At 34.8% G+C, this 27,943-nt stretch overlaps 1 protein-coding gene across 1 annotated transcript in view; it reads right to left on the bottom strand.

Moving 5' to 3' along the window:
* LOC136029362 (breast cancer type 1 susceptibility protein homolog) overlaps positions 1–27,943 on the bottom strand; it is a 43,101-nt gene that overhangs the window by 8,805 nt on the left and 6,353 nt on the right. The window contains exons 2-3 of the mRNA XM_065707674.1: positions 21,977–22,151; positions 10,795–10,948 (exon numbers count right to left, since the gene is read on the bottom strand). Coding sequence (XP_065563746.1) covers positions 10,795–10,948; positions 21,977–22,151 — 329 coding nt within the window. The remainder of the gene's footprint in view (positions 1–10,794; positions 10,949–21,976; positions 22,152–27,943) is intronic.

Genomic DNA, 27,943 nt, shown 5'->3' with positions numbered 1-27,943 from the left:
TGATCTAAATTTTCTTAAAGAAGAGAAAATGTTACAATTCTGTTCTGAATCTTTTCAAAGACGAGAATAAAGTTCAACTTCTGTTCTGAATTTTTTTATAGAAGAAAAAAAGCTACAATTCAGTTCTGAGTTTTTCCAAATAAGAGAAGAAAAGCTGCATTTCTGTTCTTAATTTTCCCTTCTGTACTGCAAAAGTCACCATCTGGTCTTGTTTCTATGCCTGTAGATCTTTGTTTCCGGAAATTGCTTGGCACCATTCGGAATACACATACAGTGATTTGAAATGGTTACTAGGCAGTTTTCAATGAAATGTAATAATGGATCCCATAAGACCCTGGCCATCTGAACAGATAATGGGTTTTCTATAACTGGTGGACATATAAAGAAAAGTAGCTATGCCATTGTGATAAATGTTCCAGGGGAATTTCTTGGCAACATTCCGATAACTCTTTGTTTCCAAGAATTTCATGCTTTGTTTCCGAGATTTTCTTAGCCTGGTGCCACTCAGTGTCGTCTATATTACACAACTGCGACTGAAATTTCCCAAGGAGTGAAAGTCACCACCTGGTCTTGCTGTTATATCTTGAGATAGTCGTTTCCAGACATTTTTGACATCATTTCGACGGCAGCCCTATCGCATTGACAAGGCTGCTAAGCATTTTGACGACGAAACAACACAATGAATCCGAGCAGAGCCCTGACCATCTGGAGAACTTTATTATTATAAATTCAACCGTGATTGAATTGTCAACATATTAAACTTTTGGAGTGTAACAGAAGAAAAAGTTACACTTTTGTTCTAGATTCTTCAAAATAAGAGAAAAAAGCTCAACATTTATTCTGAATTTTCCTAAAGAAGAGTTTTTTTCCGAAGAATAGAAAAAAGTTCGAATTAGGTTCTGGATTTTTCCAAAGAAGAGAAAAAAGTTACACTTCAGTTCTTGTTTTCGCCAAAACAGTGAAAAAAAGATCAAGTTCTTTTCTGGGATTTTTCCATAGAAGAGAACAAAAATATATTTCAATTCTGAATTTTCCCGAAAAGGAATGAAAAAAGTTCTGTTCTGTTCACACTAAAAAGTTTCTCTTCACTTCTGTTCTGGTTTCCACATCTGTACTGCAAAATTCACAATCTGGTCTTGTTGCTGGGCCGTTGTGATCTTCAGCAAAACAATTATTGATAAGAACAGTTAAAGTTCTGTTTTGAATTTTTCCACAGAAGAGAAAAACGTTCATCTTCTGTCCTGAATTTTTTTCTAAAGAAGAGAAAAATTTCAAATCTAGTTTCACCCACAACGATGAAAAAAGATCTAGTTCTGTTTCCCATCTGGAAACAAAAAGAAATCACAATCTGGTCTTGGCCTAATGGCATTAGGCCATTGTGATCTTTATTTCGGGGAAATTTCTCGGCACCATTCCGACAACTCTATGTTTTCGGGAATTTCATACTTTGTTTCCTAGAATTTCTTGGCCTGATGCCACTCAGTGTCGTCTGTATTGCACAACTTCTATAGACACTTCACAGGGAGTGAAAGTCTCCATCTGGTCTTGGTGCTATGTCTTGAGATAGTCGTTTTCGGAAGTTTTTGTCATCATTCCGGTGATAGCCCTATTCCAGTGACATGCCTGCTAAGCGTTTTGTTGAAGACAAAAAACAATGAATATGAGCAGAGCCCTGACCATCTGGAGAACTTAATTATTATTATTGAACCGTGATTGAATTATCAACATGTTCAAAAAAGAACTTTCGACATGGATTGTAATATACCAAGATGTTAATTTTTTATCTGAATTTTCGAAAAAGGAGAAAAAACTCAAACTTCCGTTCTGAATTTATCCTTACAAGAGAAATAAGTCATGCTACAGTTCTGAATTTTCTCGAAGAAGAGAAGAAAGTTCAACTTCTGTTAAGAATTTTCTAAAGAAGAAAAAAAGTTCAACTTCAATTTTGAAAATTTCCCCAAAGATGAGAAAAAAGTTACAATTCTATTCTGATTTTCCTCCAAAGAGAGAGGAAAAAGTGCAAGTTCTGTTCTGAATTTTTCCATAGTAGAAAGAAGCAAACAAAAAAGCAAACTTTCGCATGCAAACCGATTAGGGTTCGCGTAGCGCAGGTGCCGATCTCCTGATTCTCAGCCCTCGGCCGGGGTGCAATGCGTGGTTGGGGGCAAGCCATCCGACGCTTTCCCGTGCTTTTCCCTAGATTTCTCTAGGTACCCATTTGAAGCTGGGTGGACTTTTGGCTTGTCTTACGGGGAAACGCCACTAAGAAGTTGAACTTAATTTCTGAATTTTTCAAAAGAAAAGAAAAAAGTTATACTTCTATCCTGGATTTGAATCGTCAAGCAAAAGAATTTTTGATAATAATTCTAATATTTCAAAAACTTCAAATTTTACATGGAATTTTTCCAATGAAGACAAAAAGCCACAATTAAATTTTAGATTTCCCCAAAGAAGAGAAATGTTCAAATTCTGCTCAGCATTTATTCAAAATACGTTGGATTTTTAATCTAACAAGCAGTTTGGGATTTTTTTTGGTTCATCACATTAATTACTTCGCTCCCGTCCCTACTGCCATCATCTATTAGTTTTAAGTCATAGAAGGCACCGTTTAGGTTCGTTTGGGCTCGGTAAGCCTGTGCGCGCACCATCTACGACCGTCAATTAATATATGACGGCAGTAGGGACGTGAACGAAGAAATTGATGTCACAAAAAAAAAAAAAATCTGAAACTGTTTTTTTTGGGTTCAAAATAAAATGTATTTTGAATAAATACAGAACAAAAGTTGAACATTTCTCTTCTTTGAGAAAATTCAGAATTGAATAGTCGTATAGCAGTCGTGTAATACAGACGACACTGAGTTGCCCCAGACCCAAAAATTCTAGGATAAAAAAGCATAACATTCTCGGAAAGACAGACTTGTAAGAATGGTGCCAAGAAATTCCCCTGAAAAAAAGATCACAATGGCATAGCAACAAGACCAGAAGGAAAATTTTCCACAACCGATGGAGAAATCCAGAAAGAAAGTGCAACTTTTTTCTTCTTCTTTGGGAAAAATTTAAAAATGAAGTGTAGTTTTTTCTTTTCTGTGGAAAAATTCAGAACAGAACTTCATCTTTTTTCCACTGTTTTGTGGGTAATCAGAACTAAATTTGAACTATTTTCTCTTCTTTAAAACAAATTCAGAACAGAGGTTGAACTTATTTTCTCTTCTTTGGAAAATTCAGAAATGAAGAGAAACTTTTTTTCTTCTATGGAAAAAAATCAGAACAACTTGGACTTTTTTCTCTCTTTGGAGGAAAAAAAATACTTGATTTTTTCTTCACTTTTTTGGGAAAATCAAAACAAAAGTGTAACTTTTTCTCTTCTTTGGAAAAATTCTGAACCGAATTTGAACTTTTTTCTCTACTTTAGAGAAAATTCATAAGAAAAGTTGAACTGTTTTTTCTCTTCTTCGGGAAAATTTAGATTTGAAATGTAGTTTTTTTCTTCTATGGAAAAATTCAGAACAGAACTTGATTTTTTTTCACTGTTTTGGGGGAAATGAGAACATAAGTCTAACATTTTTCTCTTCCATGGAGAAATCCAAAACAGAGGTGTAACCTTTTTCTCTTTTAAAGGAAAATTAGGAGCAGAAGTTGATTTTATTTTCTTCTTAAGGAAAATTCGGAACTGTAGCATGACTTATTCCTCTTCTTTAAATAAACTCAGAACAGAAGTGTGAATTTTTTCTCTTCATTGGAAAAATAAAGAGCAGAAGTTGAACTTCTTCGTATATTAGAATCCTTATTAAAAGTTCTTTTGCTAGACATGTTGACAATTCAATCACTTTCCAACTAATAATAATAAAGTTCTACAGATGGTCAAGGTTCTGCTCAGACTAATTCTGTTGTTTCATCGACAAAATGCTTAGCGTGTATGTCAATGCGATAGGGCTGTCATCAGAATGATGCAAAAAATTGTCGAAAATAATTATCTCTAGACATAAAAACAAGATCATATGGTGACTTTCACTCGATGTGAAACGTCTATATCAGTCGTGTAATACAACGACATTGACAATCTCCAGGCCAAAAAAATCTCAGAAACAAAGCATGAAATTCTGGGAAACAATGAGTTATCGGAATGGTACCAAGGAATTCCCCTGAATCAAAAGTGACAATGGCACAGCAACTGTTTTTTTCTTTGACTACCTGTTAGAGAAATCCACCTGTTATACAAGATGGCTGAGGTGTAATGGGATCCATTATTACATATCATTGAAAACTGCACGGTAACTATGTCAAATCACTGTGTGCTGTCGGAATGGTAACTAGAAATTCCCGGAAACAGACCTCAAGGCATAGCAAAAGGAGCTGATGGTGACTATTGCAGTACAGATGGGAAAATTTAGAACAGAAGTTGAACTTCGTTGTTTATTGAAAAGATTTCAAACAGAAGTGTAACTTTTTCTTTTCTTCAGGAAGATCCAGAACAGACGCTGAACTTTTTCTCTTCGTTGAAAAATCTAGACCAAAAATAAAACTTTGTGCTCTGCTTTGGAAAAAATTCAGAGTTGAAGTTTTTTTTCTCTGTTTGCAGGAAAATCAGGATACAAGTATATCATTTTTCTCTTCTTTGGAAAATATCAGAGAAGAAGTTTAACTTTTTTTCTTCTATGGAAAATTCAGAATAAATGTGTAATTTCTTTCCTCTTCTCTGGGAAAATATTATGCCTCAAACTTTTGAAAAGTTTCCACCTACATGTCTCTGAATCTTGATGAATTCCCACTTCATATGTCTCAAACTTTAAAAAGAATCCTGTCATCTCTCTCAGAATTTGGTATAAACCTTATTCATCTATTTCAGACTCTAGTACACCCCCTGCGAGCTTCATAGTAGTGTTAATGTCTGAAAATTCCTGTTCTTGCATTTCTGAATTTTGAGTAAACTTTATAAATGATGGAATTGCTAGCGTACCCTAAAAAAAGACATGAAAATTTAATTCAATGATATGATTTTGTTGAAACAATGGCATATAAAATGATACATGTTATTAATATCATCATAAAAAATTTGAGTGTTTCGAATCCGTTCCAAAAAATAATTCATCATGGCGTACAAAACTTTTAACGTGGTTTCACCTACAAGCTCATCACAAATTTCATCATTAGTATTATTCTATTCCATGGTGATAATTGTTGATAAGCTACAAATGATACTATTAACGTCCACCGCTTCTTTACTTTTCGTTGAATTGGCATTGATGCAGCAGTACGCCTATCTTCTTTTTACCTTCCGTTGACTGCTAATCCCTGGGTAGCGTGATACCACAAGCACTAACAACAAATTCTCCCTAATCATCATCTATTATTTTTATGTTTGCATTCTCTTTGATTGATATCATCTCTGAATATCTCACTCTCGCACATCCACCATCATAAGAGTTGAATTTTTTGGTTCTCAAACGAAATTTTATTTCTCACTGTCCTGACAATGCAAGCATTTGTTCCCAATAGTGTCACCGCTAGTACTTGTTTCGTAGTTCAAATATTTGTCTACATTCAATTATACAAAAACACTATCATGTAAGCACACTTTCTTGAAACATTCTATCTTCACTTTATGTTGTTAAATAGGATATAAGCGGACATTCTTCCAGTGCGCAATTAATAGTGTTTGAAAACAAGTTCCAGAAAAAATTCCATGTTAAATAAATCCAACTTCGAAAAACTCAGTACAAAATTGTTTTCTAAGTTAAGAAATAAACACTACATGTTCCAAAATATTGGGAGGGGGAGGGACGATACTTTGGACCCTGGAAGGGAGAAATTCGCCTGGAGGGGAACAAGGGGACACAAACTCATACACAAGTCTGGTAATAGAAACCAGTGTGCTCAGGACCAATACACTTTAGAAAGTACACCTGGCCGCATGAAGTCATTGCAATTTTGGAACCGGAACAACTGACATTGACCAATCAAAAGAATCAGTGTACTGGGTACCAAACAAAATTCTATGAAAAACAGTCCCCATTCACTAAGCATATTTTTAAAAATACATAGATTGTGAACCCCTTGTACATTAAAATCCATATCAAAACTTCTTTTATTTGACATTTTCTCAATTAAAACTCACTTCAAGTGGTGGTAATACCTTGAATTACTTTTCATTCTTGCCAAACAAACGTATTTTCACCGGCAACTCAGATAATAACATCCAGATACGGTATGGGTACTGGCCACTCGGAACCATTGTGTTGTATCATCGACAAAATAAAACTTGGAAAACACATGCATTTCCACAAGAAACTCACATACGATATTTACAGCATGAGGCTGTCATGGTACAATATTCTTTGACAAAAAAATGCAATGTTTCCAGGAGCGTTGTAATCTCAGATGCGAGGGACCTCCGCTAGTATCAATTGACCCAATACCACTAGCGTAATTAAAAGCGGGAGAGGGGAACCATTCCTTTTCTTTCCTATAAACAATATAAATTTTCCCGGTGTAAAGATTTTGTCCTGCTTGGAAAACCTTTTGACCCCCTCCCCCTTTCCTGCAAGTACCAGCATAAATGGATGCAGTATGACGGCCCCTGGCATCATTTTGCCCAAGTATTATGCTTCATAAGAAATCTGAGCCCCACTCATCCCGGGAAAGTTGTTTCAGCCCACAAAGGACAGACCTATGCGAGTATATCTACAAACTGATAAAACACATCAATCAAATAAAAATTTAATAAATTTGTCGAGAATTAGGTTAATCCAAGGAAATAAGCTCCAAATAAGGAAACATGCCAAAAAAACAATTCTTACTTCATAATATGCGGAACAACCAAAGTTCACATATTTTGCATGGAGAGAACCTTTATGTTCCCTTCTTTCCTTGAATTTCCATTTTTCTACCAAATTTCAAAATGTTTTGTGTCCATTCTCTTGAAAAAGGTGCTCAAACAAACACCCAACTAGCATTTCGCCTAGCCTAGCCTAATCAAACCTAACACAATTTCTCCCTATTTTTCTATTTAAATGTGATATGAGAAACAATTAGATGGCACTGATGGCGTTTAATTTGTATTTGAAAACGGAAAAAATACTTGTCGAATCCATGCTTATTTTTCAGCTATTTGTTAAAATATTGTACAACAATGAAAGGAGCAAAGATAAAGGTTCACCTAGTGCAAAATGTGTTAACTACGATTATTCTGCATATTATGAAGTAAGAACGGTTTTCTTAACGTTTTCTTATATGGAGCATATGTCCTAGGATTATACTGATAATTACTGTGTTTACTTTCATCTGTTAGCATCACTCTTGTTTAAACCGGTTTAACAGTAAATACAAGCGACTTTGATTAAATCGAGAACCAGAGAATACGTGGGAAATAAATAATTTTGGCGATATGCTTGCTCGTGAGGGAGGCGTGGGAAGGTAAATATAGTGGAGCTAGAGTCGAAATGTGTCAACTATAATTATTCTGCGTATAATTATTTCTTTTTGTTTTTAACCCTTTTGTAAAGCGAAAAATAAAAGAAAAAGGCATCATCTTATATAAGGGCTTAAAACTGAATTTCGAGTAAAACGAGTTTTATATTCGGAAAGAGACTAAAAAAGGCATCGAGTGGTATGTTCACCTCATTCGTAGGTCAGTGAAGTAAACAGCCTAGATTTAGGTCAGTCATGAGTTCCAAATTCGAAAAATACCACACCCTTTCTTGCTAAGGTTTGACGAAAAATCAAGTTGAGCAGAGAATCCAGATCAGATCATACCTTGCAATGCTTACATTAAATTAAATAAAAAAAACAAGTTTTTTCAACTGAAAGTAAGGAGTGACATCAAAACTTAAAACGCACAGAAATTACTTCGTATATGAAAGAGGCTAATTCCTCATCAACGCCCCGCTCTTTACGCTAAAGTTTGACTCTTTCTCTCAATTCTTCTTTCTAAAACAGTAAAAAACTTTAGCGTAAAGAGCGGGGCGTTGATGAGGAAGCAGCCTCTTTCATATACGAAGTAATTTCTGTGCGTTTTAAGTTTTGATGTCACTCCTTACTTTCAGTTGAAAAAACTTGTTTTTTTTATTTAATTTCTGAACGTTTTTGAATCAATGCATGTTTTGATTTTGGCTCTCCGCAGAGGAATAATCAAAACGAAATTTGCATATTTTTTTTTTGGCTCAATGGCTTTCTCATAATTTTGATCGAATGATTTTGAGAAAAAAAAGAGCTGGAGACGAAGCCTAGTTGCCCCCCGATTTTTTGGTTAATTAAAAAGGCAACTAGAACTTTTAATTTTTTACGAATCTTTTTATTGGTAAAAGATTTACGTAACTTATAAATTAGCTTACGTAAAGAACTTTTGTATTCTCATGTTTTTATTACATATATGAGGGGATTCGCCCCATCGTCAGTACCTCGCTCTTTACACTAAAGCTTAAATTTTATCCCAATTCATTAAGAATGACCCCCTGAATCACAAAAGCCGTAGAATAAGTAGTTGAAATTACCGAAAATAATTTAGCGTAAAGAGCGAGGTATTAGAAGGAGGTGAGCCCCTCATATGGGTAATAATTTCTGTTTGTTTTAAGTTTTATTGCTGTTCCTTACTTCCAGCTGAAAAAGCTTTTTCACTTTTATTTTTTAATTGTTTTTTTTTTTAAATAATGCTAGTAAATCCTGCTCTCCCTTCATGGAAATTTTCTTCTCCCATTACAAATTCTCGAAGGAAAGTTCCCCCAGCATATCCCCCTCTTCTCAACCCCTCCCCCAAACCAAAAAAATCCTCCTGAAAACGCCTGTATACTTCCCAATAACCATTACTATATGTAAGCACAGGTCAAAGTTTGTAACTTGTTGCCCCTCCCACGGGGACTGTGGGGGAGTAAGTCGTCCCCAAAGACATAGTTATAAGGTTTTTCGACTACGCTGAATAAAATGGCTATCTCAGAATTTTTATCCATTGACTTTGGGAAAATAATTAGCGTGGGAGGGGGCCTAGGTGCCCTCCAATTTTTTTGGTCACTTAAAAAGGGCACTAGAACTTTTCATTTCCGTTAGAATGAGCCCTCTTGCAACATTCTAGGACAACTGGGTCGATACGATCACCCCTGGGGAAAAAAAAAACAACAAAAAAACAAATAAACACGCATCCGTGATCTGCCTTCTGGCAAAAAATGCAAAATTCCACATTTTTGTAGATAGGAGCTCGAAACTTCTACAGCAGGGTTCTCTGATACGCTGAATCTGATGGTGTGATTTTCGTTAAGATTCTATGACTTTTAGGGGGCGTTTCCCCCTATTTTCTAAAATAACGCAAATTTTCTCAGGCTCGTAACTTTTGATGGGTAAGACTAAACTTATATATTTAAAACCAGCATTAAAATGCGATTCTTTTGATGTAGCTATTGGTATCAAAATTCCATTTTTTAGAGTTTTGGTTACTATTGAGCCGGGTCGCTCCTTACTACAGTTCGTTACCACGAACTGTTTGATAAGTAAAGCAATCTACTAAAAACTTGGCAAAAAATCACATTAGATGTCTCTGTAATATACTCAGAGATACAGAAGCATCTGGGAGCACTCTGGTTCTAAGTGTATACGCAGTTATGAATGCTTTTGGTTCCCTTATTCACTCACAGGCCATGTTGGAGTTGCATAGCCGTGGTGTTAGTTTTGATGTAATTTTCCCATTAAATTATATGTACAGGCAACTAAAAGTTCGTTTGAAAACAGGAAATGTACTTTCACATTGTGAGCTCCCTGTATTCGTAAGAATACAGCAAGGAGTCATCACATCACCGATTATCTACAACAACGTGTCTCTTCCTGCGCAGATTGGCCTACCTATTAGTAGCATGTCAAAAGGGATGAAAACATCAGTGCTTTGTTATGCGTACGATATGTTAAATCCGTGCTGGTTAATAGCGAACCTTCAACGGAATTTCAATAACCTATCTGATAGATATCTACGAATAGGACTAAGTATGAATGCTATGAAGTTCCAAATCCTCTTCTTTCATTTACAAGGTAGTTGTTTGTCCAATAGTGTCTGTCTAGGTGATAGTGAGGTGGCATCCACCACCTTACTAACATATTTAGGTGTCCGAACTGGGTCTTTGATTAAGAATACTCAGAAGCTTTTGCTTTGGAATGCTGAACGGAAACATAGAACTGCTTATGCTAGTGTGATTATATCGCAGCTTAATCTGGAACAGAAAGACCTTTCTCGAATATATAATGGTGTGGCTCTCCCGCATATTCTACATTTGATCCCATTTTGGGACATTTTTACTGAATCTGATAGGCGAGGGTTAAAAGTACTATTTTCAGTACGCAAAGTTTTTGCTTCAGGCCCGTCGGTGGCTCAAGAATAGGTACATCGTTTACAGTTTTGGTGTGGTTGGACCGGTTCAGGCCGGAGATGAACAGTTTCAGAAACTGAGTAACGAGTCCTCTTCTCACCCGTGGAAGGGCGAACTGTTTTAGATTCACTATTACTAGTAATTTGTGTACATCTTTATGAAATGTTTGTTTTGTTTTCCTTTCTTTTATTGTACTCCATCGTTTTCTTTTTTTTTGTTTATAGATGGGTAATAAAGAATACTCATTCATAACTAAAAATAGATATAGTATCTCACAAAATTTTGAAACCCACCCTGTAGAAAAAGATGGGAGGTAAAAGCTTGAAACACTTTCCAAACCCTAATTTAGACTATAGATCAGTTTCTGAACAGCTTAACTACCCTGAACAAAAACTTTGCAAGTTAGCGACAAAACCTAAAACTAAATATTTACACAACAGTCAATGCTTACCTAAAGAGTCATTGGGTGGCAATACAGGGCTTGGCTCTGTTTGAATTTGGGTTTTCTTACGATTATCCGAGTTTCGAAGCACAGAAAGTACACTTTCCACAGCTAAATTTCTACTTTCGGATAGAGTGCCTCGACAAATTGGACATCTAGTAATCTAAAAAGAGAGTTTCAGGATTCAAGTGAAGAAGACAAAATTTTCCCGACAAAATTACAACCAAATCTAGCACTTCTACAAATAAATCATGTTAACAATAATAGAAAATAACAAGAAAGAAGCATAGTTAAGTAAACGACTCTCCGTATTACAACCACAAAGCCAATTCAACCCTTACAATTGCTTTGTATTTTACGTTTACTTTTACTAAAATGAATGTTTACGCATCTTTGCGTGAAGATCCTTCTCTTTTCTTACCAATATTCCGCAAATTCTACTTCGAGTCTCACCGAGTCAGAAAATAAAACTTTGCTGCAAAACTTGTAATTGGCGGAACTTGGAGAGAAAAACATTTTTCTAAAGAAATTAAAAAAGTAGATCTGGAAACATTTAGGCCATTTCGAGGAACATACAGTTAGTAACAAAATAAATTAAAACTCTCTCGAACAAACCCACTATCTTTGTACTAGTCCCAGTCTCTATTCTCCCAGAAGTAACAAGGGTACCAGAACCTTGGCAAAAGCAGCAAAAGAATCTAAATAAGATAAGCCATGGTAATGGGAATCAAAACACGTACAACGACATACACAACAAAACAAGGAATTTTCCTTTCTTATTGCAAAAATTAGGTAATTTAAATAATGCATTAGTTTAACGAATCAAAAGCTTTACAAACATTCAAGCATAGAGCAGTTGAAATCAGAAGAGAGTGTAGGGAAGAGCGAGAATTAGTTACTGAAAAAAAAAAAAAAAAAACCAAAACACAAACATCCTCAGTTGAATGATTTGTCTAAACCAAATTGATAATTATGACAAAATCCTTAGATGTTAAAAATTATTAGGGCGAGTAACCATCGCCAAAATGAAAATTCTGCTGAACACTGACAACAGAGATCTCGGTAGATAGTTATACGGATCATTTCATGGCTCACCCTAGAAAAGTATTCTAATTCGAGCACGTTTGAGAGTATTGGGGAAAATAACGTGATAAAAGGCGAAGTTAACAAGTTTCGTTAAGAGAAAAATAATGGAAGGCAGTATGGACTTGGTTACTTTAATAGGAATTCTATCCGGGCCTGATGACGAAAAATTCTTCAATCTCAAAACAGTTCTAGTAATTTCTATATTCAACGTTGGTTATAAAACATTGAAATAATAAAAGGTGTCCAAGGTGAGACTTGAAATTGGACTACTACCGAGAGGAATTGCAGCAAAAGCGGTCTTTTTACCAGCATATACTATGTATGAAGTAAATGAAGAAATATAAATACAGTTCAAGAATTTTAATAGGTAGAATGGAATAGTACTAGTAGTATAGTAATTGCCGATTCTGCCTCACTAGATCACTCCATCAATTTACATTATTTTCTGTCAATTTTACATCATTCTATCATCAATTATTTCACATTTAGAACATTTTCCATCCCTACATTCAAAATGAAAAGAGGTCCTTTGAAATCAAATATGGTCTATTTTTTATAATTTCCACTATGTGAACACGGGTTCTAGACCCCGCCTAGATCAGCCCATCAATTTACCCCTTTTTTAATTGAGTTTACACCTTTTTAAATGAAGATTTCAAACATTTTTACTTTTTCCATCATGAGCCTTAAGATCAAAACAGGTCTTGTGAAATAAGAATTTGATTAATTTGTGACATAAGAGTTTAATTATATTTCATTTTTCCTATTCTACCGATAAAATGTAATAATTTAATATTTAGTGGATAGTTCGATATCAATATCTAAATAACTTATATTATCTTTATTAATCTTTAAAATCATACCTTCATGTAATTTTTGACCTCTATGATTGCTTCTCTTTATGAAAATATAACGCAGTAAATTTTATATGGATTAGCAGGTACTTGACCTTACAGAAATCTAATTTCTACATCAGCAGGTGATCCAGCTCGATAAATATTCGATTCATGCTTTGAAACATCAAAACAAAATAAAGGATATATTGTTTTAAAATCATTGTAACTTACAATTGTTCCACTATCAACATTTTTGTGTTTATATCATAACTGTAAAAATCGTTGATAAGCGTTAGAATAGTCTTCATTAGCATTACTGAAATCAAATTTTAAGTCTTCTTGTGGATATTTATATCCATTTACTCTCACTTCAATTTTATCAGTGTTCATATAGTGAAAAACAACATTGTCTTGCGTATAACTGTGATCTTTTTCAGATTTCTGTAGCAAAAATAGCGTTCAGTGATTACCCTCCATGTTAATTATTTATCTGTTTTATTATAACTTTTATAGGTATTGCCCACTTCCAATCTTAATTGAAATTAAATAAAAATACTAGTTTTTTTTAACTGAAATTAAGGAGCGACATTAAAACTTAAAACGAACAGAAATTACTCCGTATATGAAATGGGTTATCCCCTCCGCAATCCCTCGCTCTTTACGCTAAAGTTTTTAATTGTTTTAAAAAGTAGAACTGTGGCAAAGAGTCAAACTTTAGCGTAAAGAGCAAGGGATTGCGGAGGGGACAATCCATTTCATATACGGAGTAATTTCTGTTCGTTTTAAGTTTTAATGTCGCTCCTTACTTTCAGTTAAAAAAACTAGTTTTTATTTAATTTCTGAACGTTTTTGAATTAATACATGTTTGATTTTGGCTCTCCGCACATAAATTATTAAAATGAAATTTAAATATTAATTCTTTTTTTGGCTAAACGGCTTTCTCTTAGTTTTGATCAGACGATTTTGAGAAATAAGGGGTGGGGAAGGAGCCCTGTTGCCCTCCAATTTTTCGGTTACTTAAAAAGGCAACTAGAACTTTTAATTTCCGTTAGAATGAGCCCTCTTGTGACATTCTAGGACCACGTGGTCGATACGATGACCCCTGGAAAAAAACAACAACAAATAAACACGCACCCGTCATCTGTCTTCTGGCAAAAAATACGAAATTCCACATTTTTGTAGATATGAGCTTGAAATTTTTGCTATAGGGTTCTCTGATACGCTGAATGCAATGGTGTGATAAGTTTGTTAAGATCCTATGACTTTTAGGGGGTGTCTTCCCCTATTTTCCAAAATGAGGCAAATTTTTTCAGGCTCGTAGCTTATGATGACAAAGACTAAATTTGATGAAACTTATATATTTAAATCAGCATGAAAATCCAATTCTTTTGATGTATCTCTTAGCATGAAAATTCCGTTTTTTAGAGTTTCGTTTACTATTGAGCCGGGTCGCTCCTTACTAAAGTTCGTTACCACGAACTGTTTGATGAGCTGCTCTTTCCTAATCCAGCTTTTCATTGTTCCGCCTTCCTCGTCAAACCAGCTTCTAGTTGAGTCGCGATGGGTAAATTGAAATGTAATATTGGTAACATCCATGATAAATGCATTACATCTACTTTAAAATTTCGAGCTCGAGATTTTATAATCGTAGTGTAAAAATCGTTTCTTTTTACTATTAAATAAAAAAACAAGTTTTTTGAAATGAAAGTAAGGAGCGACATTAGAACTTAAAACGAACAGAAATTACTCCTTATATGAAAGGGGCTTTTCCTCCTCGACACCCCGCTCTTTACGCTAATTTTTTTTATTGTTTTAAAAAGTAGAGTTGCGAGAAAGAATCAAACTTTAGCGCAAGGAGCGGGGTGTCGAGGAGGAAAAGCCCCTTTCATATAAGGAGTAATTTCTGTTCGTTTTAAGTTCTAATGTCGCTCCTTACTTTCATTTCAAAAAACTTGTTTTTTTTATTTAATTTCTAAAAGTTTTTGAATTAATGCATGTCTGATTTTGACTCTCCGTACATAAATTATTAAAATGAAATGTGCATATTAATTCTTTTTTTTGGCTAAATGGCTTTCTCTTAGTTTTGATAAGACGATTTTGAGAAATAAGGGGTGGGGAAGGAGGCCTAGTTGCCCTCCAATTTTTCGATTACTTATAAAGGCAACTAGAACGTTTAATTTTTAACGAACGTTTTTATTAGTAAAAAATGTACGTAACTTAAGATTTAACTTACGTAACAAACTTTTATATTCTTATATTTTTGATTATATATATGAGGGGTTTGTCCCCTCATTAATGCCTCGCTCTTCACACTAAATCTTAAGTTTTGAATAAATAGTAAGTTTAGAATAAACAGTTGAAATTAATAAAAATAATTTAGCATAAAGAGCGAAGTATTTATCTCCTTCTAAATACCTCGCTCTTTATGCTAAAGTATTTTTAGAACCCCTCATATGCGTAATAATCTCTGTCGACACCCCGCTCTTTACGCTAAAGTTTTTTATTGTTTAAAAAAGTAGAGTTGCGAGAAAGAATCAAACTTTAGCGCAAGGAGCGGGTTGTCGAGGAGGAAAAGCCCCTTTCATATAAGGAGTAATTTCTGTTCGTTTTAAGTTTTAATGTCGCTCCTTACTTTCATTTCAAAAAACTTGTTTTTTTATTTAATTTCTGAAAGTTTTTGAATTAATGCATGTCTGATTTTGGCTCTCCGTACATAAATTATTAAAATGAAATTTGCTATTAATTCTTTTTTTGGCTAAATGGCTTTCTCTTAGTTTTGATCAGACGATTTTGAGAAATAAGGGGTGGGGAAGGAGGCCTAGTTGCCCCCCAATTTTTCGGTTACTTATAAAGACAACTAGAACTTTTAATTTTTAACGAACGTTTTATTAGTAAAAAATATACGTAACTTAAGAATTAACTTACGTAACAAACTTATATTCTTATATTTTTGATTATATATATGAGGGTGTTTGTCCCCTCGTTAATACCTCGCTCTTCACACTAAATCTTAAGTTTTGTCCCAATTCTTTAAGAATAACCCCTGAATCAGAAAGGCCGTAGAATAAATAGTTGAAATTACTAAAAATAATTTAGCATAAAGAGCGAATCTCCTTCTAAATACCTCGCTCTTTATGCTCAAGTATTTTTATGCGTAATAATCTCTGTTCGTTTTAAGTTTTAATGCTTCTCCTTACTTTCAATTGAAAAAACTTTTTCATGTTTATATTTTCATTGTTTTTTTTTTTAATAGTAATGCTAGAAAATCCTACGCCCTTTTCATTGAATTTCTCTTCCCCCATGAAATATTCCTCCAAGGAAAGATCCTCCCATATAGCTCCCTCCCCTGAACCCCACACCCAAACAAAAAAAAAACCTGAAAACGTCGGTACACTTCCCAATAACCATTACTGTATGTAAACATTGGTCAAAGTTAGTAACTTGCAGCCCCTCCCCCAGGGACTGTTGGTGGTAAGTCATCCCCAAAGACATAGTTATTATGGTTTTCGACTATGCGGAACAAAATGGCTATCTCAAAATTTTGATCCGTTGACTTTGGGAAAAAATGAGCGTGGGAGGGGGCCTAGGTGCCCTCCAATTTTTTCGGTCACTTAAAAAGGGCACTAGAACTTTTCATTTCCGTTAGAATGAGCCCTCTTGCAACACTCTAGGACCACTTGGTCGATACGATGACCCCTGAAAAAAAAACAAAAACAAAAAACAAACAAACAAATAAACAGGCACCCGTGATTAATCTTCTGGCAAAAAATACGAAATCCCACATTTTTTTAGATTGGACCTTGAAATTTTTTCTATAGGGTTCTCTGATACGCTGAATGCGATGGTATGATTTTCTTTATGATTCGATGACTTTTAGGGGGTGTTTCCCCCTATTTTCTAAAATAAGGCAAATTTTCTCAGGCTCGTAACTTTTGATGACAAAGACTAAATTTGATAAAACTTATATATTTAAAATCAGCATAAAAATCTGATTCTTTTGATATATCTTTTAGCATCGAAATTCCTTTTTTTAGAGTTTCGTTTACTATTGAGCCGGGTCGCTCCTTACTACAGTTCGTTACCACGAACTGTTTGATAATTTGAAAATTTGCCTTATTTTAGAAAATGGGGCAAACACCCCCGAAAAGTCATAGAACCCTAACAAAAATCACACCATCAGATTCAGCGTATCAGAGAACCCTACTGTAAAAGTTTCAAGCTCCCATCTAAAAAAAAATGTGGAATTTTGCATTTTTTTACAAAACAGATCACGGATGCGCGTTAATTTGTTTTGTTTTTTTCCCAGGGGTGATTGTATCAATCTAGTGGTCCTGGAATGTTGCGAGAGGGTTCATTCTAACGGAAATTAAAAATTCTAGTGCCCTTTTTAAGCGACCAAAAAAATTGGAGGCACCTACCCCCTCCAACGCACATTTTTCCCCAAAGTCACACCATCAGAATTTTGAGATAACCATTCAGTTCAGCTTAGTCGAAAACCTAATAACTATGTCTTTGGGAACGACTTAATCTCCAAAAGTCCCCAGAAAGGGGCTGCAAGTTATAAACTTTGACAACTGTTTACTTAGAGTAATGGTTATTATAAAGTGTACAGACGTTTTCAGGGGGACTTTTCTCATTGGGGTGGGAGCGGGTCGGGGGCTACGTGGGAGGATCTTTCCATGGAGGAATTTATCATGAGGGAAGAGAACTTCCATGAAGGGGGGGGGGGGCAGGATTTTCTAGCATTATTTAAAAAAACAACGAGAAAATAAATAAAAGATTTTTTCACCAGGAAGTAATGAGTAACATTAAAACTTAAAATGAACGTAAAATATTACGTATATAAGGAGTTCGTCTACTCCACAATACCTTGCTCTGTACGCTAAAGTATTTTTAGTAGTTTCAATTATTTATTCTACGGCCTTTGTGATTCAGGGGTCATTCTTAAATATTTAAGGTAAAATTCAAGCTTTAGCGTAAAGACAGGTACTGACGAGTGGGGTTGACATAACCGGTCTCTTTGAGGGAGTTGGGGAAGGGGATTAATTCTGAAAAACTAGAAAAATGAAGAATTTTTAACTTACGAAGGAGTGATAGGATCTTAATGAACTTTCATATTTAGAAGGACCTCGTAACTCAGATCTCTTATTTTAAATCCTGGCCGGATTCAGTATCACTGGGGGAGTTGGGGGGACCAGATATCTTGGAAAACGCTTAGAGTGGAGAGATCAGGATGAAATTTGGAAGGAAGAATAAGCACAAGTCCATGATACGGGACTGACATAACTGGGCCGGATCCGCTCTTTTTGAGGGAGTTATGGGGAGGAGGAGTACTACTACTACTACTACTAATAACTCACTGCAGCACCAAGCCGCCTGAGGCCAACACAGCTACGCAAGCTCCTCCTCCAACCTAATCTATTTAAAGCCTCCCTCTTTACACCCTCCCAGGAAGTTCCCATTTCCTTTAAATCTTTATTTATGACATCCTCCCAACCCAGACAAGGACGACCTACTTTCTGTGTAGCCCCAGACGGTTGGCCAAAAAGGACAATCTTCGGTTATCTGTCATCCTTAGAACGTGGCCTAGCCATCTCAACCTTTCTTTCCTTATAGCCCCAGAAAGCGGGATTGAACCACACTTTTCGTACAACCTACTGTTTGAAATACGGTCAGTCAGCCGGGTACCCAGAACAATCCGTAGGCAATTTCTCTGGAAAACATCTAGTAAATTTTCATCTGCTTTTCGGAGTGCCCATGCTTCAGAGCCATATTTGACTACTGTCATCACTGTAGCTTCCAATATTCTAATCTTGGTTTGTAGACTTATCTTTCTATTCTTCCAAACTTTTTTTAACTGTGAAAAAACACTGTGGAGGAGTTTAACTGTGGAGGAGTAATTCGGAAAAATTAGAAAAACTAAACTATTTGTAACTTACGAATGGGTGATCAGATCTTAATGAAATTTGATATATAAAAGGATCTTGTGCTTCAGACCTCTTATTTCAATTTCTGACCAGATCCGGTGACATTGGGGGAGTTGGAGGGGGAACCGGAAATCTTGGAAAACGTGAAAATTGAGGTATCTTTACCTTACGAATGGGTTATCGGATCTTAATGAAACTTGATATATAGAAAGAGCTTATGTCTCAGATGCTCCATTTTCAATTCAAATAGGATCCAGAGAAATAGGGGATTGGAGGGAGGAGACAGAAATCCTGGAAACCGAAAATCTTGGAAAACGCTTAGAGTGGAGAGATCGAGATGAAACTTGATGGGAAGAATAAGCACAAGTTCTAGATACGTGATTGTCACAATTGGAACGGATCCGCTCTCTTTGGGGGGGGGGGATTTCCAGTGCTTTGGCGAGTTCAGTGCTTCTGGACGGGCTAGGACGATGAAAATTGGTAGGCATGCCAGAGACCTGCACAAATTGACTAGATAAAACTCGTTTCCCCGATTCGACCATCTGGGGGGCTGGAGAGAGAGAGAGGAAAAATTGAAAAAATGATGCGTTTTTAGCTTATGAATGGCTGTTCAGATCTTGATGAAACTTGATATCTAGAAGGACCTCGTGTCTCAGAGCTCTTATTTTAAATCGTGACCATATCGGGTGACACTTGGGGGGGAGGAGGACATAAATCTTGGAAAACGTAAAAATTTAGGTATTTTTAATCTACGAATGGGTGATTGGATCTGAATGAAATCTGATATTTAGAAGGACCTCGTGTCTCGGAGCTCTAATTTTAAATCCCGACCGTGTCCGGTGATATTGGGGGAGTTGGTGGGGGAAACAGGAAATCTTGGTAAACGCTTAGAGTACAGAGATCGGGATGAAACTTGGTGGGAAGGAAAAGCACAAGTCCTAGATACGTGATTGACGTAAGCGTGCTGAATCCGCTTTCTTTGGGGGTTTTGGGAGGAGGATATATTAATTTGGAAAAATTAGAAAAATTGAGACATTTTTCACTTAAGAGGGGATGACGGATCTTATTGAAATGTCATATTTAGAAGGAACTCATGTCTTAGAGCTCTTATTTTAAATCCCGACCAGATCTAGGGGAAACCAGAAATCTTGGAAAACGCTCAGAGTGGAGAGATCGGGATGAAACTTGGTTCATATTATATCATATCGCAGTGAGACTTATCGAAAATAACTGGACTGTTCCGTTTTTCTTTTTGTAAGGTTGCTCTTTTTCTACAAGTTTCTGAAGTATAAACATTCTCTTCATTATATTAAAAGAAAATTATTGACTTTTTCAAAGTCACATCCAGTTTATTTATACCCCAGTATCCCAGTCTCTCCCCAACATCTTAATGCATCCCAAGCCAAAACACAAAAGTTAGCTGATTTTATTGATTAGAAGTATTTATTGTTTTATTTCTTATGAACAATTTACAATTTGATCGCAACGCCAATATATATATATATATATATATATATATATATATATATATATATATATATATATATATATATATATATATATATATATATATATATACATGTATAAATAAATAAATATATATATATATATATATATATATATATATATATATATATATATATATATATATATATATATATATATTATATATATATATATATATATATAGTATATGATAAAAATTTGAATTTACAATTAAATTTGTAAATTGTATAGACAATAAAAACTTACAATTTGATCGCAACGCCAATATATATATATATATATATATATATATATATATATATATATATATATATATATATATATATATATATATATATATATATATATATATATATGTATATGATAAATAAAAAACATAATAAATAAAAAAATGGTAACTTAAAAAAATTGACAATACAAAGAAGTAAAAATGCTATCGTACTGATTAGATTAAGACTTTAGTATTTATTGTACTAATTATTATTTGTATATTTGTACTTGCATTTATAATTATTATCTGTCCTATATATCATCAAATAATATTTATTGTACTAATTAATTTTCAATAACTAGTACTGATTGAACTAATTACTGTCCCAGAAATAAACCATATTTCAAAACACAATTTCTAGATCTAAAGACAGATATATTAACTGAGGGGATTTTCTCTATGAAGTCACATCTTCGTTATTGTTGTCTTTGTATTGTGAAATTACCGTGACAGAGAATGTTGCGAGCAGTCATACTAATCGTCTAGGGAAGAACCAGACTGATCATCTGACTACCTTCACTGAAAGCGGCTACAGGACCTGTTCTACTGCAAAACTTCCGTCAACCTTATGCATAAATGTACAATGCATATGTTCAAGTGAATAAACCAAAACCCAAGGAGCACGCTTTTCCGACTTGTCTTTACCAATCAAGAAGCAACACGAACTAGTCCTTATTTCTCGGCTATCCTCCTTACCAAAATATTGTTTTCAAACACCCTAGAAAAATCTGGAACCTCATGGTGCTACTATAAATTGCTAATAGTAGCAATAATTAATAAGTTAATTCTAAAGGTCTTTCTAGCCACTCATTAGGTAATGTTATTAAACTTAAAAAGTAACAATTTTAGATCTCAGACCATTCTCAATACTTTCCCTTGGTTACCTCTATAGGAGCTTATTTAGGGCATAAAACAACCCATCCTCCACGAGGAAACGCTTTGGTAAAACTCATAGAACCTTCGGGGTTAGCACCTTAACAAATAGTGCTTACTAAATATTAACCACCGGTCGATGGATAAGGGTTAAATCTATGTATTGTGCTTTCAATATAAAATTGATCCAAAAGCTGGTTAGCCTCAGAACAATGTTTTATGTGAAAAAAAATAATTAAATCATCAGCTTAAAGAATAAAGAGATAAAAATAAAGAGAGAGAATATGTATATATATATATATATATATATATATTATATATATATATATATATATATATATATATATATATATATATATATATATATATATATATATATATATATATATATATATATATATATATTTATATATATATATATATATATATATATATGTTCAAGTATAGAGTTTAAACCGTTAGTCATGCTTGCATAGAAAACAAGAGAAGGAAGAGGGTACCCAGGGATGAATTTCCTTCCTTTATTTTGAAGACTCCTACTTAAAAAAAATATTTTTTTCCTAATTTTCAACTCTGATGTTTGCCCACCCTCGTTAGGGTTGACACTTTGCACACCTATTTTTCTATCAACATTGTTTTATCAATGATAAATCATAATATCAAATTATCACAAATATTTCAAAAGAACAAACCTTGCGTCCTCTGAAACAGCGTTTGCAAAGCAGATGTCCTTCACAGCACTGGTGAACAGGGGCTTTCAAACATTCAAAGCAAACAGGACATTCAAGAAGCTTTTTGAAGTGCTGCACAGGGATGACTTCATCATCCTGACCCAATGAATCATCACCACTTTCTACGCTTGAATCGCTGAAAAGACTATATTTTAAAAACTAAATGGAAAAATAAATGGATTGTTGTCAAAGCTTCAATGTATTACAAAGAACTTTGTACTCAAGATGCTTAAAACAAAGAAGAATTTGAATAGCAGCAGCTTGTTAAACAGGAAAAAATAGAGAAAAGAAGACACATTCAAAACAATAAGATGGAACACGGAGCGAAGGAAGGAAAAACAGGAAGTGATCAGAAATCCACTTACCTCAAATGAATGTTTTGACCCTATATCCAAGGTCCGTCTATAGCAAAACACAAATGAATATATAAAATAATACGATCTTTAAACTAAAATTTTTCGAACAGTCCTAGAATCTTCACTTCAGTGAAGTTCTGTTTGAGCTTCGGTGAAGTGAGGACTGTTTTTGAAAATTTTTAGTTTTTAGTTAGGTCGTATTTTAATACTGTTTTTTTTATCTACTTCTTTTTTGTTTGGCTGAGGATGGCTTTTGATATAGAGTCAAAATATTCATTTAAGGTTTGAGACCCACTCTCTTACAGAAAAAAAATCCTTATTGTTCTAACTATTGTTTGTGTTTAATGATGTAAAGGCAGTGTGGTCTTCGTCAGCATTTACGTATAACTGATGACGAGCTTAATGAATGAGTAGGTTGCAAAGAAATCTGGCATAAAAGGAATATTCTATAACATTCTTTACACAAGATAAAAAAAAGCAGAACACAAATTAATAAAAATAGATTCACCAGCGTGATATATATTTTAAGAAAAAAATTGTTATTTGTTTACTATGTTTCATTTCCAAGTCCTGGTTTACCTAATGTAGTTTGAAAGCTAGAAACATACTAAGTTTAATAATAAACTTTTGCCAGAAAAGTGCAAACACTTTTGCAAGGAAACACAGTGGGTTGAAAAAGCTTCTTGTCATCACCTACTATTAAATGAATAAGAAATACAGCTTTTTTAAATCTGAAAGTAAAGAGCGACATTAAAACTTAAAACGAACAGAAATTACTCCGTACATGAAACGGGCTGTTCCCTCCTCAACGGCCCGCTCTTTACGCTAAGGTTTGACTCTTTCTCTCAACTCTATTTTTTGAAACAGTAAAAATGCAAGCAGTTAATACATATTTTGATTTGACTCTCCGCACATGAATAATTAAAAGGAAATTTGCATATTTTTTTTTTTTGGCTAAATAGCTTTCTCATAGGTTTGATCAGACGATTTTGAGAAAAAAGGAGTGGCGGAGGAGGCGTAGTTACCCTCCAATATCTTGGTTACTTAAAAAGGCAACTAGAACTTTTAATTTTTTTACGAACGTCTTTATTAGTAAAAAATATACCTTATTTACGAATTAGCTTACGTAACGAACTTCTACATTCGTATGTTTTTATTACGTATATGAGGGGGTTCACCCCCTCGTCAATACCTCACTCTTTAAATTAAAGCTTAAATTTTGTCCCAATTCCTTAATGACCCCTGAATCACAAAGGCCATTTAAGCCATTTGGGGATTCTCTTTAAATCAAAGACATTTTTACAAAACATTTAAAACCTTACAAAATCAAAATTAGCAGAGGTGTACAATGCGTACAATGTCATCAAAGGGTGGCGCCCTTTAGAGGAGAAAGGGATAAAGATAAATACCTAGACATACATCCCAAGGGCAGAATTTAGGCTCTGTAGTGCTATGTAAATCTTTTTCTGATTCTTTTTTGTTGGCTGCTATAGCAGTTTGAACTTATTAAAGTGGCATCCAAAAATTGTGCTTTTTACATTGTAGCATAGGCACTATACCCAAGAGCATGTCACTAGCCTCACCCTCCACGAAACAGGAAACTCCTCAATAGAAAGCTCCTCCTAAGCAAGATACACCCCTCCCATAAAATTATCTCCATGCGATCCTATTCTCGCTGAAAATCCCCCCTTCCATAAAATTTCCTGAATACTCTAACAGCCAGTTTCTGCAAGCTTTATGAACTACTGTTCATAAAAGAGCTTGAACAAAAATGTTGCACACTTTCAAATCAATTTGTCTTTCAACAGGTTATTGGATGTGCATATGCTCTTGTGGTTGTTGCTAATACCCTGTTTGATGCTTCTTGCAGAGGTAGTTCACTCGCCTTGGCCAGTCATGATGTTTACCCCACCCTTGACTCCCTGATCCACCCACTTATGCTTTTAAGGGCTGCTAAAAGATGAGTAGGTCTGGCTATCATCAGATGACAAAGGAATATGTACACTAAGCTTCATGTCCAACTTAAACATTCTTTTTCAGAAATATGAAGTGGCAAGGTCACTGGATAGAAATGTACCAGTTAATTATTTCTTCGAAGCTCAAGACTAGTGTCAGATGTCATGCATTTTTTCTGGCCTCAATATTTCCTTAGTCACTTATGCTGATGACATTTTTAACCTCAGCCAAACTTTAGACCATATTTCTGAAACTTTCTCAAAACTGCAAACAGAATACTTAAAATCTGGCCTAGAGTCCAATGCTGATAAGTCTAACATATTGCTTTTTAATTGCAAAAGCCCACTTCCTGATGAAATTGTACTTAAAAATTCAAAGATCCGTCTATCTGAACAAATCGTTTATCTTGGCGTTCCCGTTGAATACAATTTCCTGCACTCATCACCTCCTAACAGAACAGATCAAACACCATACATCAGCTGCATATGCTTCCATAGTCTCTGCTAAGCTTTATTTTAATCACTGTTATCTGGCAATCATGTACAACACTTTTGCTCTTCTCCACAGACTCTATATTACCCAATAGTCTTCATAGAGCAGAGCCTTAATCAATAGTCTTCTTTTATATATATATATATATATATATATATATATATATATATATATATATATATATATATATATATATATATATATCTTCTATATATATATATAAATAAGTTGTCTGTGTGTGTGTGTGTGTCTGTCGAGTGACGTTATGTTTGTGTGTCGACTGACGTCATGTTTGTCGACTGACGTCATTTTAAGGATTGAGCTGTATGCGTCATGAAGTTGTTTGTCGACTGACGTCATGTTTGTCAACTGATGAAATTACATACCGGGACACAGGGAATATAAATGACGACCGGGAACCACAAAGAGAAATTACAGACTGGGGAACCCGGACACAAATCAAGACCGGGACACAGGGAATATAAATGACGACCGGGACACAGGGATTGTTCGAATAGATATTACAGACCGGGACACAAATTACAACCGGGACACCGGGACACAGGGAACATAAATGACGACCGGGACACTCAAAGAGAAATTACAAACTGGGATACCAGGACACAAATGACGACCGGTACACAGGGAATATAAATGAAAACAGGGACACATCATTAGAATAATGAGGTATAGATGTGAATACAGATTGTTTTTCCCATGGACAATTATATGTTGCATGTTTAAGAGTCATTAAACCTGACAATCTATTTATATGCACAAACAATGGGACAGCAAAGAATGTTGTATATTCGCATGTTTTACGTAGTTAAAAACATATATACATATATATATATATATATATATATATATATATATATATATATATATATATATATATATATATATATATATATATATATTCACAGGTGGGACACAGGGACACAACTACAATGGCGCGTACCTAATATGGCACGTAACGACTTAAGCGCGGGGGGGGGGGGCTTGGGGGACGCGAAGCACCCCACCAACTAGGTGTTGGGTTGGCGTTTGACTGACGTCATGTTTGTCAACTGATGAAATTACATACCGGGACACAAATCACGACCGGGACACAGGGAATATAAATAACGACCGGGAACCTCAAAGAGAAATTACAGACTGGGACACCCAGACACAAATCACGACCGGGACACAGGGAATATAAATGACGACCAGGACACAGGGATTGTTCGAATAGAAATTACAGACCGGAACACAAATTACGACCGGGACACCGGGACACAGGGAATATAAATGACGACCGGGACACTCAAAGAGAAATTACAAACTGGGATACCGGGACACAAATGACGACCGGGACACAGGGAATATAAATGACGACCAGGACACAGGGACACATCATTAGAATAATGAGGTATAGATGTGAATACGGATTGTTTTTCCCATGGACAATTATATGTTGCATGTTCAAGAGTCATTAAACCTGATAATCTATTTATATGCATAGACAATGGGACAGCAAAGAATGTTGTATATTCGCATGTTTACGTAGTTAAAACATCTTACGCAAATATGTTTTAACTACGTTTAACATATCAAATACGTTTAACATATTTGTGTTAAAACAAATATGTTTTAACACAAATTACGACCGGGACACCGGGACACAGGGAATATAAATGACGACCGGGACACTCAAAGAGAAATTACAAACTGGGATACCGGGACACAAATGACGACCGGGACACAGGGAATATAAATGACGACCAGGACACAGGGACACATCATTAGAATAATGAGGTATAGATGTGAATACGGATTGTTTTTCCCATGGACAATTATATGTTGCATGTTCAAGAGTCATTAAACCTGATAATCTATTTATATGCATAGACAATGGGACAGCAAAGAATGTTGTATATTCGCATGTTTTACGTAGTTAAAACATATTACGCAAATATGTTTTAACTACGTTTAACATATCAAATACGTTTAACATATTTGTGTTAAAACAAATATGTTTTAACACAAATTACGACCGGGACACCGGGACACAGGGAATATAAATGACGACCGGGACATTCAAAGAGAAATTACAAACTGGGATACCGGGACACAAATGACGACCGGGACACAGGGAATATAAATGACGACCAGGACACAGGGACACATCATTAGAATAATGAGGTATAGATGTGAATACGGATTGTTTTTCCCATGGACAATTATATGTTGCATGTTCAAGAGTCATTAAACCTGATAATCTATTTATATGCATAGACAATGGGACAGCAAAGAATGTTGTATATTCGCATGTTTTACGTAGTTAAAACATATATATATATATATATATATATATATATATATATATATATATATATATATATATATATATATATATATATATATATATATATATATATATATATATATATATATATATATATATATCTATTCACAGGTGGGACACAGGGACACAACTACAATGGCGCGTAACTAATATGGCGCGTAACGACTTACGCGCGCGGGGGGGCTTAGGGGGGCGCGAAGCGCCCCACCAACTAGGTGTTGGGAGAAATTACAAACTAAGATACCGGGACACAAATGACAACCGGGAGACAGGGACACATCATTAGAATAATGAGGTATAGATCTGAATACGGATTGTTTTTCCCATGGACAATTATATGTTGCATGTTCAAGAGTCATTAAACCTGACAATCTATTTATATGCACAGACAATGGGACAGCGAAGAATGTTGTATATTCGCGCGTTTTACGTAGTTAAAAACATATATATATATATATATATATATATATATATATATATATATATATATATATATATATATATATATATATATATATATATATATATCTATTCACAGCTGGGACACAGGGACACAACTACAATGGCGCGTAACTAATATGTCGTGTAAAGACTTACGCGCGCGGGGGGGCTTGGGGGGCGCGAAGCGCCCCACCAACTAGGTGTTGGGGTGGCGCAAAGCGCCACCTCAACAGCTAGTATATATATATATATATATATATATATTGTGTTATATATATATATATATATATATATATATATATATATATATATATATATATATATATATATATA

The sequence above is a fragment of the Artemia franciscana genome, chromosome 7, assembly GCF_032884065.1.
Source record: "Artemia franciscana chromosome 7, ASM3288406v1, whole genome shotgun sequence".
In the NCBI taxonomy this organism is placed as follows: Eukaryota; Metazoa; Arthropoda; class Branchiopoda; order Anostraca; family Artemiidae; genus Artemia; species Artemia franciscana.
This window is presented reverse-complemented; position numbering and strand designations above follow the sequence as displayed.